The following is an 18,025-nucleotide window of genomic DNA, read 5'->3' on the forward strand; positions in this document are numbered from 1 at the left end:
AATTTACTCTTTTTCTTTGTATACACACCAATGATAATTATTTCCTACCATTTTGACCCACATTGGTGAAATACTAGAATGCTAGAAAAGAATATTCCCCCTTTTATTACTCCCTGGGGTAAGAGCCAACTTATTTATGCCTCTGAGGCCTGCAGACCTCTGGAGAGAATCTCTGGGCTGGCCTCTGACCTGTGAGGCTCAGAACTTAGCTGATAGAATGTCTCCTAAAAACTTGCTCACTGGAGGGGAAAATGAAGCAGGCAGGGTGCTCCAACAGCATGCCAAAATGTGGGGGAAGCTTTCATTATTTATTCTCAGACATAGGTATTATTTGAATGCAGACAATTCTGAAATCCCATCAGCTCTGACTCCCACCTACTCACAAAGGAAATGAGTCCTTGGAATTAGCAGTCTCAGGCTTATTTCTATGCAGTTTCTAAGAGGAAACTCATAGTTCTGCATCCTTAACAGAATTACAAGCTAAAGGGTATGCTCTTTTCTACCTAGAATACAAAAGAATTGTGGTATTGGGAGCCCCCAAATCAGATAAGAATGTGAAAGTAGTTCTCTTCCATCCTAATGCTTTGCGGATTTGGCTTCTGTCTTTGAACTTTGAACTACAGTGTGGTGGTTTGCATGTGTCTACATTTTCAAGGTAAAAGTCTGGGGCACATTCCTTCCATAAAAGAATCAAACGCAAGCTCTTTCCCATGCTAATGACAAAATACTAGTGGTGCTTTTATTGAGAGCATGCATTTTAACTTTTTTGTTGGTGTATTTTTAATTAAAATAACATTTAATGGTTGGAAGCTAAAAACCTGATGTTTCTGCCTAGGAGTTTATAAAGGAATGATAACATATGGAGAAGTTTAACATTTAAATTGAATTTTATTATTTAAAACAGTAAAATATTTTATGACTACAACAATGCCCTGCCAAGCTCCATTTCAGCATCAAATGTGCTTTGTAAGGAATCTTACAAAGCGAGGGGAAAAAAAGACATTTTAATTTCTTATTCCCCAAACGCTCTTTATAAAAAAGTTCCCACAAACGTGTTTTCCTTACAAATGGATTCTTGTTCTCTGAAAGTGTCTCTTCAAACATCTCTAACGAAATAACAAATCTTGGAACTAGGATACCCAGGGGGTGCTTCCTTATGACCAATAAGATGTAGTCTACTGGCTTGAGTTTGCCTTGTCAATGTCCTAAAGGTGGTCTTCTAACATCCCTGACACCTCCTTCTGTCCTCTCCCAACTCCTCAGAAGGCTGATGTCTGGTAGGAAGTCAGGTTTATATGTTTCACATGTGAGTGTGCCTAATTACTAGATATGGGAAGTTTGATAAGCCACCTTCCTTCCTGGCACTTCAGGTGCCCCCAGAAAGCTGTCACTCTCCTGATTGGTGACGGAAGTGGGCAAGGAACCATATTTTTTATTCCAGCACCCGTAACCTGCAGAGTCAGGGACCTGGGTTGAATTTCTAAGTGTTACTTAGGCTTTGTGCCTGAACTTGAGAAAATCCCTCAGCTTTACACACCACCCCCGATTTTAGCACAAAAATGATAGAGACCTCCATCCAAGACAAGCATTTTACTTCCCTCCAGAAGTACCCCCTTCTTCATCTTCCCCAACCATAATCCTGCTTCCGACATAAACCCTCATCTATATATCTTAGCCTCAGAATTTGGTTTCCAATTATACATAAACTAGTAAACTTGTAAAATACCTCTTCCACTCAGATCATGCTTCCCACTGCTGGGAAACCATTCTGAATTGGAAATTTAATAACACCTTGTTCGCACTAGCCTTCCTATTTTAGCATGCCTGCTTTTACACGCACACACACACACACACACACAGAGTATTCTCATGTGACCACAAATGATTATTTTGGGGATCAAAATATATCTTAACAAGCTGTGGAATTATGCAGTATACAGATGGCCCTTTGGGAGGACCCATACTGCTTTGGAAGAATGCATATTTTTAGCAGAACAATTTGAGCATCACTGAAAAAAAAAGAGTCCTGGATGTTCTTACTCCTCAATGGGGAAGGGGGTTGGGGGCTGGCAGGGAAACATCATAAAGAGAAGTGCAAGGCACATGAGAGTCCTGTTGTTCAGGGGCTCTGACCCCTTATTTCACTTGTGGCTAACTGTGTGCCTTTGTCTTCCCTTCCCTGTGTCTTGGTAGGAAAGCCCAGTAGTTTCTTTCCAGAGGACAGTTTTATAGACTCTGGAGAAATCGACGTGGGGAGACGAGCTTCCCAGAAGATCCCTCCTGGCACTTTCTGGAGATCTCAGGTGTTCATAGACCATCCTGTGCATCTGAAATTCAATGTATCTTTGGGAAAGGCAGCACTGGTTGGCATTTATGGCAGAAAAGGCCTTCCTCCTTCACATACACAGGTAACTAGAATGCCATTTCCCCTGCTGATCTCTGGGGGCTCCTACCTCACATCTTAACCTCGAGTCAGGAAGTCTAATGCTTACACCTGGAGCCTTATGTTTGAGGGATATTTCATGTATTTTATAGCCATTCGTCCATTTGCCCTCTCTAAGACCCCACCTTTCTGATGAGTAGTGTTATATCCCTGGGTTTTTATAAGAAGAGGGAATTTTAGGAAATATTACAATAGTCTTTCTACTATTACACAGTCACCTACGTTAAATGATCCAAGAAATGTAATCCGAAGAGAAAAGCAGGCACTTTTGAGTCAGGCAGATTTGAGTTTGAATCCTCTCATTATCAGCTGTGAAACCTCTGGCCTGGTCCTCATCCACCAAGAGCAAGTTTCTAATCTCTCCAGCGGCGACAACAATACCCACTTTGCAGGGCTGTTGCAAAGAACCCGGAAGAACATTTATAAGGCAGCTAGTGCAGGATCAGGCTCAGAATACATGCTACTTCCCCAGTCTCTTACATTCCTTCTGTCCTCTGGGGGTTCACTCTGCCACACGCATACCAGAAACACCTCCTAACAACTCATCCAGGATGATTGACATATTACCAGTCGTGATGGATAAAGAACAGACTTGTTCAGGTCCCCCTCCCCAGCTCTGGGATCGGAATAACATAGATCAGGGGCATCCGTCAGACATTCAGGCCACACACGGCCTGCCTAGCCCAGTCGTTATAGAAGAGTTCCAGGGGAAAGCTACGTAGATGGATTTGCTGATGGTGGAATCATAGGAAAAGAGAGCCTGGGCCCTGCTTTCTTTGTAGAACAACGATCCTAAGTCCTGGACTTCATGCCTGGACTTCATTTATACACGAAATAGAATAGCTTAGTTTTTTTTAAAAAAAGATAGAGGTAGGTAAGTAGATAGATAGCTAGATAGCTAGACAGATAGTTGCTCAATTTGCTTGCTAGTAGGCCAGTAAGACTTAACCATTTACCTATTGTTAATGCTGCATGATTGACTTCCCTTGAGTCTCAGGCTGGCAGGCTCAGATCAGTCAGCGATTGTATCTGACACAGCGTGTAATTACGGATAGAATTTTGAGCTAATCCAGTTTCGTTCCCCTTAAAACTGCTCCCTTAAGCTGGAGTGTTTAGAAAGAATCATTGACAACAGGAAGATAGTAATCAAATTTTAATTTGCACTTGACTGACATTTAAGACCTGTCCAGTGCTCCAGTGCCAGCCCTTGAGCTCTGGGATTTCCACTATCACTTGCCCAGAGCTGGAGTTCAGTCATTAAGTGGTTGGCTTTCTGATCACGATGTGCCCACTATTAGAAAAGCATGGTCGTCTTGGTTAGACTCAGTCAGATGAAGACTGCCCACATATACACCACATTTAAAGGAAAATGAGACTGAAAAATAAATCACTAATTATGCTGCTCTCACAAGGGAATCTGGAGAGTATTACCATGAAAACTGGGTCTAGGGAGGAGTTGAAGTTGGTGGATCAACCTTCATGTGGCTTTAGCTTTTTTGCCTGTACTTACATTGGGTTTCTTGTGTGCTCCCGAGCAGAAGTGTGAAGAAGGAATCTAGCATTGTGGTGAAGCAGACACACTGGTAATTATGCTCTCTTTGTATTTAGTTTGACTTTGTAGAGCTGCTGGATGGAAGAAGGCTCCTGACCCAGGAGGCACGGAGCCTGGAGGGACCCCAGCGCCAATCTCGGGGCGTCGTCCCCCCATCTAGTCATGAGACCGGCTTCATCCAGTATTTGGATTCAGGAATCTGGCATCTGGCTTTTTACAATGACGGGAAGGAGTCTGAAGTGGTTTCTTTTCTCACCACTGCCATTGGTAAGGAGCCTTCAGCCCTCTGGGGTCTGTGGGATCTTGTTTCTTTGGGAGGACTCTGGGGATTCTGAGGATTGGAGCCAGCAGGAGAATGTGTCTTCCTCACAACTGTCAATGCCACCTGGAGTCTGACATGAGTCCATCCCGACTGGGCTTGCTAGACAGGAATGGGAGTGGGAACCAGGGGAATGAGGGAAGGGAGGGGCTGGCAGGCCCACTGCCTTTCTTGTGTTATCGGTGGACCAGCTGCTACATTTAAAGACCAAGGGGGTAGAATTGACAATGAGACAGGAACCCTTCCTGATCAGCCACATGGAGGCAACATCTCTTTTCTTGTCACTTCTCTCCAACACCTGTATTTGTTTTTAGAGTTGCCTTGGCTCAACTCATTGATTTGTTATTTGAGTTTTTTGCTTTTGAGTGTGGCTTCTTGTGTATTTTGTTTTGGTTTTGGGACTAACTACCCATGGCGGGGTTGAGAAAAGAAGATGGAAGGCTCAGAAGGAGAATGAGAATGGCAGAGCAAAGGCCTGGATGAACAATGCAATCAGTCAGATTGGGGTTCTGTTGAGAACAGAGATGTCTTGATCTCTAACAGAGAGCGGACTCCAGTGTCTATAATGGTGCTTAATGCCTTCTCTATCCCTCATCATAGAAGAGGGCCACAGCTGTCAGTTCAGACTGAGCCCCTAGGCCACCTCAAAAGCCCATAGGTGTCTGGGAGCCTGGCATCTTGTTCTAAGGAATTTCTCTTTACCTGCACATCCCATAGAATTTGTCTCCTCCTCAGATGGCCAAAGGACACAGTGGTCTCAGTGGTTCAGGTCAGAAAACATTCATTTTGCATTTATATTGGAAGCATTATGACATGGCCTGGAGACAAAATCCCCCACAGGAAAATAAAACTTACAGAAAATAAAACTCCACTAGCTAGAATGCTTGGAAGTAGGGCTTCTGCTTAATGAAAAGCTTTATGTGGTATAGAGTTCACCTCAAAACTCTGTACTTAGTCCTTGGCTGGGACTCTCTGTGACATGGAAAAAAGAATTGAATAAAGACCTCTGAATCTGGTCCTTGGTCCAAAACTCCTGCAAAATCCTGACTCTTCCTTCTAAACAGTAGTAATCCTTTTCAGGCCATTCTCCTCTCATTTGCAATTTTACCAATAGTGTCAGAGATTACCTTCCCATTAAATGCAGGTATGGTTGGGAATCTCTGGGTGGCTCAGCGGTTAGCGCCTGCCTTTGACCCAGGGTGTGATTCTGGAGTCCTGGGATCGAGTCCCATGTCAGGCTCCTTCAGGAAGCCTGCTTCTCCCTCTGCCTGTGTCTCTGCCTCAATCTCTCTCTCGCTCTCTCATAAATAAATAATTTTTTTAAAATGCAGGTATGGTTGATACACTCCCTGCAGGCTCAGTGGCCTACCCCCTTGGCCAAATGAGGGCGGTGGAGGCCATCTGTCCTGCAGGAGCTCTGCAGGAGGAGATACCGTTTTGTGCCTGTCCTTGATTTGGAAGTGTGCGCCCTACCTGCTGGTCTCTGAGAGCCCAGAGGGCGAGAACTTTGACACAATCTTCTCTGCCCCCTAAATAGGCAGCTGAGGCCCCAAGGCGCAGGGGTCACCCCGTCGATAAGGGCGTGAGCAGGAGCATGGTGTTCATTCTGCTCAGCCTCCCCCCAGCAGGACTGACAGCAGCCATGGCCCCGGGAGTCCTGGCTGCTGCCAGTTTCATCTTCTAATGCCTATTTTTGAGGTGCACTGGAAAGCATGCTCAGTTCTGAATCTCTGCTGCTAACTGGGGTTTTGACCCTGCCCAAATCACTGAAGTTTTCCAGCTCCTGGTTTCTCGAGGGTCTGGATTTAAGACTGCTGCTGGGTGGTTCCTGGTGACCTGCAGGCTATCAGCACAGCCCCATCCCCTGTCACTGGAGAACCACTTGGCTTTGCCAGGCTCCAGACCCTTTTTTTTCTCTTTCTGGGCACAGTGGCTTCATTTGAAGGACATGGGTTATCAAGTCGTTAGTGGTGCCCAAGTTAAAGCATCATGGTCTCACAGCCCGATTTCACTTAGGCATGGTTTGCAGTCGTGCTTGCTCAGAACTAAGATCTCTTACAGTCAGAACCCTTTATTTTTAATAACTGAGCGTAAATATGAAAGGATATTAATATAAACCCCCAAAGAAAGCTACTTTTAATTAGATGTGCCTCTCAAAGAAGTAAGGTGTCGGTACAGTTTGGTACTTTTGCCAACTTCTGGCTTGTCAAAGTTTGCTAACCCATTTTGCCATAATTAAGGTAAGGACCTTGCTTTTTCCTCTAGTTCTTCTCTTCTTACGTTAATGATGAAGTCTGCTTTCACTTCCCTTAACCCTATAATATCTTTTAGAGCAGATAAGCTGTCCTGGGCTGCTTAGAGTAGTATAAACCCTTGGTGTCTTGTTAACATACAGATTCTACTTCAGTAGATCTGGGTGCATCCTTAGAGTCTACATTTCGAACCAACACCCGGTGATACCAATGCTGCTCATCTGGGGACCTCACTTTGAATAGGAGGGGGTTACAGTATCTTACGAATGGTCTCAAGCATTGCTATGCAAAGCAGCCACCCAGAGATCCACTTTAAAATTCAGATTCCTGGGCCCCATGCCCAGGAATTATGACCCACTGAGCCTTAGGTGGAGCCTAGATAATCCTGAGTCCAGTGATCTATCAACTAAGCTATGAGAACTGTTGCCTCACAAGCACAGCTTTCTCTTCCTTCCTCCCCCTACCGTCCCCCATTAGCTCTGTGACAATAGTCAGGTCACCCCTCTGAGGCTCATTTTTCTCCTATGGCAAATGAAATAACAATAGTACTCTGCAATCCCCATTGTGAAGATTAGAGCAGATACAAAATGCCTAGCACAGGCTTTGGCCCAATAAGCACCCAATAAATGGAAGCTCATTATATTCTTTTCCCCGCCTCCTTCTCCTTCCACCTTTCTCTTGCTGCCTTTTGGACTTGTCTGTCTTCCTTCCAGCTACAGTGATTGTTTAATGAATACCTTTTTTTCCCCCTTTAATTCAAAAACAGACAGATTCTGATGTTGCTATTAATCCCTCTCTCCCCAAGAGTCCATGGCATTGAGTCTCAGCTATCTGTGATTGTTACCTGTGAGCTCTGAGTTGTAATTTGTCTTGGCAGGTTAATTAAAAGTTTGGGTCTTGTTCTAGTGAACTCATTATGGTCCCAATATACAACTGTAACTCTCAGGTTTGCTTAACACACAAACTGGAATATGACTCTCCCTTCATTACATGTTGAAATGCAGATCTGGAATTTAAGAAGATCTGAGATGTCAGAATCCAGGGTATTTATGTCTGTTTGTAATTAAGCAACAGGGGAAATAATTGGGTTTAATTTAACAAATGGCTATATTGTGTACATTTTTGCTTTTCCCTCCTTTTAATGCAATCCAGCTGATGATTTTAAATTACACGAGTTTATCTTCTGCCTTGAAAAAATGTAAAAGCACTTTAATAACTGTATACATAAATATATACACACAGAAACCTGATGTTGACTGCGCTCCCTCTGAACTAGATGCATTTACAGACACACACACATGCACATGCACAATACCCAAACCGAGCAAGTTTAGAATAAAACAGGGCATCTGTTTTTAGAAAGAACAGTTTTCCCCCTACATGTGGAGATCCAGAATTTGAAGGTCATGTTGTTTCTGGTCCTGGCTCTTCTGGGAGTGAGCAGCCTTGCTGACCCTAAGTGTTGAGTGAAGCAGGCTGATATCTACCAGTAGCTGAAATATAATTCACTAGTACAGTTTACAAAGGGCTTTAAATATATTCTTTAAGCCTCTAGATAACTCAGTGAGGTGATTATTCTTATTTTTACGATCACCCTCTATTGCCAAGGAGGAAATTAAGGTTCAAGGGATGGCAAAAAGAAAAGCTAGGACTTGAATTTATATCTGGCTGACTCCAAGCTTGGGCTCCTCCTTCCTTAGCATTCAGCCTCCTTCCCAGAATCAGTTCAGGTTTGGAGTGTGACACCCCTCTTTCCCACCTATCTATTCATTCAGCACATACTTAGAGCGTACCTACTGTGTGCTGGGGACTACACTTGGCTCTTGCTGCATGTGCTTTCATCCTCACAAGAACCTTAGACTCTACGAGGTTGATCTAAACTTTACAGATGAAAAAATTGAGGCTTGAAGAGGTTTTTTTTTTAAGATTTTATTTATTTATTCATGAGAGACACAGAGAGAGAGGCAGAGACATAGGCAGAGGGAGAAGCAGGGTCCCTGAAGGGAGCCCGATGTGGGACTTGATCCCAGGACCCCAGGATGCCCTGGGGTGTCCCCTGAGCTACACAGGTGCTCAAGGCTTGGAGAGTTTAATTGGCTTTGCCCAAAGTCATGCAGTTGGCAAGGGCAGGGTTAGGAGGGAAACTTGCTCCCCAAATCCTGCTCTCTCTCCCCACTCTGCCCCACAGTAGCTTACTCTGCTGTGACACTATTAAATATTTTATTTCCATTTGTATTATATGGAATTTAATTTCCCTTTTATTAACTTGCTTCCAATATAAGTAAGCATCTTACATTAACCCAGGAAAGTTTCCTTGCAAAGTCATTAAAAAGACCATGGGGGAGGGGGGGGCAAAACCTCACAGCATCCTAAACTTTAAAAATAAAAATATCTTCATATGCATTGCTTGCAGCCCCCAGCCCTAACAAGTCAATGATGCATTGTTTTGGAGAGCATCTTACATTTTAGTTTTGGTTGATGCCAAGGCGTAAAGGACAGATCAACCTGATATTGTGGTGTTGATGAGCCACGGCTGGAAAATAACAGATTCCCCACAGTGGATTTAGAAATGCAGAGGAAAGAAACGAGAATCATTGGTAGCAAACATAGAACCTGGCGATTTTTATGACAAACATACCCTGGTCTTCCTAGTCTTGGACATCCATGCTAATTAAAGAGAAACCTTTTGTTCATGTCCAGGAAGCTGCCATACATCCCCCTCTGTCCAGGGACTAGAAGCAAATTTAGTCTCTCTCTCTTCCTTGTTCTCTCTTTCTCCAACAAGTAGTAGGTTCCTGCTTTTTCCCAAAATGCCGTAAGGGCTGGAGGAAAGCAAGGGTGTGTCCAACTGGATGGACCAGGGAGGGCTCTCTGGAGCAACGACATTTGATGGGATCTTAAAGGATGGATGGAATCTCCACTTTATTTTTATTTATTTATTTATTTATTTATTTATTTATTTATTTACTAACTGGAAGATCACACCTCCTTTTTTTTTTAAGATTTTATTTATTTATTCACGAGACACACACACACACACACACACACACACACATACACAGAGGCAGAGACACAGGCAGAGGGAGAAGCAGACTCCATGCAGGGAACCCGATGTGAGACTCGATCCTGGGTCTCCAGGATCACGCCCTGGGCCGAAGGCAGGCGCTAAACCACTGAGCCACCCAGGGATCCCTGGAATCTCCACATTTAAAGGAAGAAAAAGAAAATAGGAGGGGAGCAGACATTGTTGAGTTCATTCCAGGCAGTTAGAACAGCATGAGTGAAAGGTAGATATGTGGAAACTGAAGCTGGCTGCAAGAAGCCAGAAGTTCTGTGTGACCAGAACCCCGGATGCCTCAGGAGGGATCAGGGAGTTAGTGGGGAGAAGCTGGCATCCTCCCTAAGGCAGAGTTCACTCCTCATGTATTAGGTGCCGTTGTGGGCTTTTGAGCAAGGGAAGAAGACAAGGAAAGCCAGAGGATTTATCTCACGGGGCCCAGAACAAGAGTTCATTAATTTATATAACCAGAGGAAGTTGCTGGGATTGAGCTTTGTGATTTCATGAGAAAAAGAAGGGAGGGGAAGGGGGGGATCCAGGAAGGACAGGAGGCGTGGGTCAAGGCTGCTGGTGGTAGTTTTATGTGCTGTGCCTATTCCCCGTTCCTTCTTTTCGTAGACGTAAAGACTTTCACATAAGCTGCTGTCTTCCAAGGATAGTCAAAACTGGGTCCTTGATAATCTTCCAGACACCCCCGGACAGTACCATTGCTCTACTTTTCCTCTGCTTTGATCAGATAAGCCTACTGTTCATTACCCTCTGAGTGCATTTGCAAGCATCTAGAGAGAAAAAGCCCTGACATCATATAGTTCTACCTTGCGTAAAAACCTGCATGACTTCAAAGAAAGGACTAAGAAAAGTGATTGCAGAATGAGTTTCGGTTTTTAATAAGCCCTGCCCCCACCATTCCCCACACCCCCTTCCTCTGAGTCATAAAATATAATACAGCGGTGAGGTATCGAGGTCTCTCGGCAATCCGCTAACCTTCTTGTAAATGACATTGGCAGCACTTTGTGAAATTTCCCCTAGAAACACGTCTTTGGAAAAGTGCCCTGTGAGTTCACCTCTCCCCGATAACAGCGATTTGTTCGGAGCAGTCTGGTATAAGCGGAATGAAACCCGTAGGCCGAGGGAGAGCTCAAGTCAGCACGCTGGGGACAGACGGTGGCAAAAATCTGTTTCGTGGCAGAGAGCTAGGAATATCCGAGTGCTCCACCCGCAGACTGGGGACTCGCCCTGCAGGCAGCTGACCCTGCTCCCCCAGGACCAACCGGGGGACAGCACCCCCCGCCCCTTCCCCCTATTCTCTCCCCGCCCCTGGGTCTGCCTTGGACTGCCGAACCTTCTGAATTTTCTGGGACCTGGGACCTCAAGGGCAAGAAAGAATACAGGATAGCTCAAGGACACAGGAGGTACCAAGGAGTAAAGCTCGTCTCCTGTGAAAATGGTTGGAAATGTGCTTCGTGTGCCAATAACGACATCACAGCCAGCGGGGCTCCGGCGTTCTCACGCACACTCGGTCTAGGGCGCCCATCCAGGGCCGGTACAGCATCCAGTGGTAGAGTCAGGGACCCGCCCTTTCCACCCCTTGCACCCTGTTGTCCTCAGCTCTGGCTGCTGTTTTCATGCCCATACCCTTGTGGTCCTAGCGTGGCTGCCACAGCTCCATGACTCGTCTGCATATCAGGCCGGGAAAAGAAGAAAGGAGAAGGAAGCAGGGAAGCCACATTCTTCTTAAAACATCCAGCTTACATTTCTTTGGCACAGCTGCATCGCTTTGACACTCAGAGCTGTGAAGGAGCCTGAGGAAACAACCGTTTGTAGCTTACCACATTGACACTCTAATCAAAATTAGGGTTCTCTGGGAAAGAGGGGGGAAGTCTGTCATAGGCTTCACTGAGTCCATTTAGTTCAGCAGTTACCCACTGCGAGCCCCTTGGTGTGTGCCAGCCCCTAGCCTGGGCATTTAACTGCAGCCATGAGGCAGACACAGTACTTGGCCTTGAGATTCTCATGAGCTAGTAGTATGTGAGGCTGAGATTAAGGAGAGGCCACCCATGTCCCGGATGGGGAGGGAAAAGGCTTAGTTCAGTCTCTTTACAGCACCAAGGAACTAAGGACTCTTGTATTACTCCTTGAAGCCCCTTGCATGATGCTTTGAAAGGGATGGACAGGGAGCACCTGGTGGCTCAGTGATTGAGAATCTGCCTTTGGCTCAGGTTGTGATCCCGGGGACCTGGGATGGAGTCCCCGCATTAGGTTCCCTGCAGGGAGCCTGCTTCTCCCTCTGCCTATGTCTCTGCCTCTCTCTGCGTGTCTCTCATGAATAAATAAATAAAATCTTTTTTTAAAAAGTGGAGAGGAATTACAGGATGAGCAGGTCCAGAGGGGTTGCAGGCAGACCTAGACACTATGTTCATTCTCTCATTCAACTAGTATTTACTAACTGCCTTTACACACCATGTCCTGAGCAGGCATTAATATTAGTCCATGGTATTTAAAAAATAGTCATGCTTCCTGCCTTTGTGTCATTTATAGATATGCTCAAGACAGTTTGAGATAGTCTTAAGTTTAAACACAGTCATCAAATATATATGTAAACAGGTAATGGTAAATGGTATATACTCATTGAGGCAAAGAGAACAAAGTACTCTGGGGAAACAAACAGGAGACTTAATTTAGATTGCTGGGGCGGAGGTAGGAATACGAATTGTTTAGATGAAGGTTAGGAGAAGGAATATACCAGCAGAGGCAAGAGCATGTGCAAAGGCCCTGGGATAGGCAACAGCTGGAAGTCCTCAAGGAACTTTAAGATGATCACATTGTGGGGCGTAAGGATGGATCAGAGGGCCAAATGGTTTTGGATAAGGCTGGAGAGGTGCCAGGAGCCAGACTGTACAGGGATTTAAAATGGCATGTGAAGAGTTCTGTTTTCTAATTTATCCTAAGGGTAATGGGAAGCCACTGTGAGACTTTAAGCTACAGTGACCTAATCTGATTTACATATTTGAAAGTTTCTCAAGCTTTGGAGCTGTGACTCCAGTGAGGAGGCTGTGACAGTAGTCTGGGTAGGGACTCAGGCTGGAAGCCTTGGAAATGGGGATACAAATGAACACATTTGAGCTTGATACTGGTGCTTGGCAAACCCTAGGTACTAAGCTGATGTTTTCTGAAGGAAAAGATTAAAGCACGAGAGAAAGGGTTGAGAAATGGTCTGTTTCAAGGGCAAGTAAAGCCATGCAGCTGGAAAAGGAGCCTGTGAAGGTCAGAGAGCTGGAGGGAGAGAACCAGAGGAATGTGCTGGCAAGAAGGTCAGTAGACAGAGTCCAGGTATTTTAGGACAACTGCTTCCCCCATTTCATCATTTCAGCCATCTTCCTCGATCCATAGCCAGAACTTCCACTCACTCTTGGCTAATGTTTCTGCCACTTTGAGATACAGAATGCCAAGAGCCTTTGCAAGCCATTTATTTTATTTTATTTTATTTTTTATTAGAGAGAATGTGTGCACGTGCATGAAGACAGGGGGAGGGGCAGAGACTGAGGAAGAGGGATCGAATCCTAGGCAGGCTCCACATTCAGTGCAGAGCCTGACACGGAGCTCAGTCTCACAACCCTGAGATCATGACCTGAGCCAAAACCAAAAGTTGGACACTTAACCAGCTGAGCCAACCAGGCACCCCAAACCTGTTATTTATTTAAATCACACTTTTAGAGGACGCCTGGGTGGCTCAGTGGTTAAGCATCTGCCTTCAGCTCAGGGCGTGATACTGGAGTCCTGGGATCAAGTCCCACATCGGGCTCCCTGTGTGCAGCCTGCTTCTCCCTCTGCCTGTGTCTCTGCCTCTGTGTGTGTGTGTGTTTCTCATGAAAAATAAATAAATACATACATACATACATACATACACACTTTTAATGATAAGAAAATGGAGGCTTAAAGAAGTCATGTGCTTTGTCCAAGGACACACAGCCTCTAAGCAGCAGAGTGAGGATCACTGCTCTGTGGATTGAGTGCCAGTTCTATGCCAGGCACTGTACTGGGGTGTTATCATTCAGTTCCCAAACCACCTGTGATGTTAGATTATGTGTGTTCCCACTTTATAGGTAAGGAAACGAGGCTCAGAGATGGAATGCTGTTTGCCAAGATCTCATACACAGGAAATAGCACGGCTAGGTTGGCAATCCAAAGCCCATGCTTTCTCCTGTATCTTAGTGACCAGGTTTCTAATGTGTGATGACATCCACAGGTGTGCCTCCACACGCTCACAACGATCATCAAGATAGATAGGGTCTTAGAGATGATGGCATTCACACCTCCTAGATTCACACATAGTGTGCCCAGCAGTGTGCCCGCCATCAGCAGCTGCAGAGGACCCATCTGCCTTGCTCTATGTATCCTGACCTGTCTTTAGTCCTGCCAAAGGAACCCCTACTCCAACCCCTGTTCAGATGAAGTTTCTGATAGAAGATATTTCTCTCTTGATGGTTTAGTTTTTGAGGTAGTGATGGTTTTGTTTTTATAAGTGATGACTTAATTTTTTATATTCTGATAGCTCTTTTCTCACAGTTGATAAAGGCAGTTACTCATCCTCATCTCGCCAGCTGGCGTCTCTACTACAGAGCAGTGCCTTTCAGAGGACTCTCACCCAGTGGTATCTTTTCTCTTTCCCTTTGCGATATCACTGATACACAGGACCTGATGGAATATGTGGCCCCCAGTTCTGTAACACTCTTTTAGGAATAACCCTAACCAAGTCTGAGGTTGGTGGCAGATAGTTGAAATTGTCACTGTGGTCAGAGAAGTGGTGTGGCCTAGAGATAGGACAGAGGCTTTGGAGTCAAACAGACCTGAGTTTGAATTCTGACAGTACTGTGTATAAGCTGTGGGACTTTGGCTAAGTCTGAGCCTCACCCAACTCACCTGTAATTAGAAATAAAGCTGACTTTAGGGAGTCTGAGAGTGACATGAAAGCATGTAATTCATGGTACATTCTTTGCATGTTTTAAGTGTCTCTTGTTCAACATTTGCTGATCATCTGCTTTGCTAAGAGCTAGAGATTCATCAGTGAATAAAAAGGATGCCTTGCCCTCTGAGAGCCTATAATCAACTTGGAGAGCTGACCCTTTCATAAATAACTCCAATGCAGTGTAGTCCGCACCAACAGAGAGGTCTGCGCGAGTTCCCATGGCAGCAGAGAGGAGGACAGTTCCCCCTGCCAGGGAGTTGCAGGAGGAGGTAGTGAAGCATAAAGCACTTGCACTAATAAATGTGCTGAGTGAGCTGGGAAGCGGTATACAAGTTATGGGAATATAGAGAAAGAGCTACTCGGCAAAAAAGAGAAATTGAGATAAGATGGTAACTATTGAGATAACGAGATAACCACAGAGGACTGGGCAGGAAGTAGTCTGTGACAGTGGCTCACATGAGGACACGAAGCCAGGTCTTCCGAATACAATCCCCGTGACCTCTCCTGAGCCCAGTTGCCTGGCATAGTACTCTGAACATGGCAGACCTTCGCCAGATGGACAGTGAGCACCAAGTGGAAAGGTCAAAGATCACAGATGCTCCCTGAAGCCTAGATCCTTCTTCCATGGACATGAACTTTATGTGAGCAGCTCTGAAGGAAAGAAGCTCCAACTGCCAGTTCACGGTGCTGCCAGGCTCTCGGTTGAGGGATGTTTTTTCTGTCCAGGGAGACCTCTGCATTACAGAGCTGCTGGATTCAAGGGGCAAAGCAGCTCTCAGACTGATTCAAGTCTTAGGGTCTTTTTGTGCCAGAACTGCTGCAGCTCAAAAATGGAAATGTGGGTTCCAGAACATTCCAAGGCACTAACTGTCACTTGTTCTTTTTTTTTTTTTAAGACTTTATTTATTTATTCATGAGAGACACAATAAGAGAGAGAGAGGCAGAGACAAAGGCAGAGAGAGAAGCAGGCTCCTTGCAGGGAGCCCGATGCGGGACTCCATCCTGGGACTCCAAGGCCACGCCCTGGGCCGAAGGCAGGCACTAAACTGCTGAGCTATCCAGGGATCCCCCACTGTCACTTGTTCTTATAAACTGATCTGCCAGTTCCACAGGAAACTTCTCAAATGTCCCATTTTCTAGTTCCAGGTCTCATCAGTTTTGTAAACTCGCCCCAGCCTCTCCAAACTATTTGGCTAAATGAATAGTAGTAATAGCTATTATTTATTCAGTGCATACTGTATCTCAATATATCTTAGATGCTTTACATAAACTATTTCGGATGCTTACAATAAGCATACAAAGTAGGCATTTTTCCCCAGAGGGAAGTGGAGCTCTGAGGGTCTAAATGTCTAAGCTGAAGCCCCATACCCAGTCAGTGAGGAGCTTGAATTCGAATCCAGGTCTGTCTGGCCCCAGTGCCCACACTCTTTCACACCATGCCTCTGTGGAAGAGTACCTGATGTATCTACTGGGAGTGGGTAGAGGGCATGAAGGGGATGGTTCTCAGAGATGAGCTCATTGTCCAGCTTAGGGACAACTGGGACAGCTTCATAGACCAGTTTAGAAGTCTGGTTTTGAAGGCAGTGGGGAGCACAGGACAGTTTTTGAGCAAAGGTATAGCATGATTCAGGTCTTGGATAGATCTCTTCGGCAGTGGTATATACCAATGGGTTGGTTTCTCAGATGAAAATAGGGAGACCAATTGGAAAACTGTTTCAGTAACCAGTAGGGTTAGATGAGGGAAAGGGCCTGAATTGGAGCAAATTTCACTGCTTTGTATAAAGCAGGGGATGCATTGCAGGACATTATAGGCTGGTTTTCTTGACCACTTGTATTTTAGCTGTAAGGGAGAGGCAGGAAGTTTCAATCTTGGAGCATGGATACATAGTGATAGCATTAATTAGGTAGTGAGGAGGAGGAGGAGTTGGCTTGAGGGGAAGGAAGTACAGGGGGTAAATTCACATTAGATTTGAACTAAGGGGCACCCTGGGTGAGTCAATGGTTGTGTGTCTGCCTTTGGCTCAGGTCATGATCCTGGGGTTCTGGGATCGAGTCCTGCATCAGGCTCCCCACAGAGACCCTGCTTCTCCCTCTGCCTATGTCTCTGCTGCTCTCTGTGTCTCTGTGTATCTCATGAATAAATAAATAAAATCTTTAAAAAAAATATTTGAGCTGCTAATAGGATTTCCAAGTGGATGTTAGTTGTTGACAGTCAACGGGCAGATGGATAATAGATGTTGACCTAGGGATAGCTCTGACCTGTAGACAGATGCCCAGTGGGCATCATCTGTGTGGAGGTGAGAGGAAACAAGTGGGAGGGGAAAGTATTGAGAAGCAGGGAGTCAAGGATGGAACCCCAACACTCAGAGGGTGGGCAGGGGAGATGTATAGAGATTAGCTTTAGAGAAAAGGTAGGGAGCCGATGACAAAGAAGCTGTTGGATTTGACCATCAGAGGGTCATTGGCAACCTCAGTATGCGTGGGTTCAGCCCCCAGTTGCAGGCGGAAGCAGGGTCATTACGAGTTCAGAAGTGAGTGAGAGGCGTAGAGTAGAAGCAATTCCTTCTAGACAGAACAGGGAAGGAGACAGATGGGAGTAACCTGAGGAGGAGGCAGGTTCATGGAAAGGTTTATACAAGGTGGGGGGAGCCTTGAATGTGTTGTCAGCTGTGGGAAAGGAGCCAGGGAGGAGATGGGGAGCCTGGGAGAGAGGGGAGATGATTAATGAAACGAGGTAGGAGACACAGAGTAGAGGGCAGATGTAGAAGGACCAGCCCTGGGAAAAGAGGAAAGACCCCACTTCCTGTGGGAGAGGAGAGGGCCATGGGGATGAGACAAGGTGAAGTTAAGTTTGAAGGTGGAGAGGAGTAGAATACAGGCAAGGGTCTGTGTTGACCTTGGGTCAGCTGTGCTTTCTAGAAATGGATTGTCTTACTAGGTAAGCCCTTTGTGGCCTGAACCGTATGTGTTCCCTTCCATGTAAGGCAGACTGAATCCAATCAATTATATTATGTACAGTGGCAGTAGAGAGAGGGGTAATGTGGCTTTAGTGGTCAAAAAGTAGATCTGAACCCAGATGGCCTGGTTTGGATCCAGTCTCTGCCACTTATTAGCAGTGTGACCTTGGGTGAGATAGATAGCCCACCAGTGCCTCAGTTCCCTTATCTGAAAAATGATGATATAGGTACGAATTTCATGAGGGTAATTTTGAGGACAAAATGAGTTAATATTGTTAAAATCTATGAACAATGCTGGGCAAGTGATAGGTGCTATGCAGGGTTTATTATTGTTATTGGCAAGAATAGTCTCTGATGTTTTTCAGGGCTTGCAGGGTCCCGGTGTAATACATACATTATCTAACTTAAATTCTGTAACAGTCTCAGGGAAGCAGGAGTAATTATTATTTCCTTTATATAGATGAAGGAAAGAGTTTCA

The 18,025-nt window shown here is 45.3% G+C and overlaps 1 protein-coding gene across 3 annotated transcripts in view; it reads left to right on the plus strand.

Annotated features, from left to right (window-relative positions):
• The window catches only part of TENM4 (teneurin transmembrane protein 4), a 2,722,049-nt gene that overhangs the window by 2,532,277 nt on the left and 171,747 nt on the right, over positions 1 to 18,025 (plus strand). For all 3 annotated transcript variants that reach the window (XM_049099077.1, XM_049099079.1, XM_049099078.1), the window contains 2 exons: positions 2,194 to 2,408; positions 4,052 to 4,262. In XM_049099077.1, the coding sequence (XP_048955034.1) occupies positions 2,194 to 2,408; positions 4,052 to 4,262 (426 nt within the window). The remainder of the gene's footprint in view (positions 1 to 2,193; positions 2,409 to 4,051; positions 4,263 to 18,025) is intronic.

This window comes from Canis lupus, chromosome 21 (assembly GCF_003254725.2).
Source record: "Canis lupus dingo isolate Sandy chromosome 21, ASM325472v2, whole genome shotgun sequence".
Taxonomy (NCBI): Eukaryota; Metazoa; Chordata; class Mammalia; order Carnivora; family Canidae; genus Canis; species Canis lupus.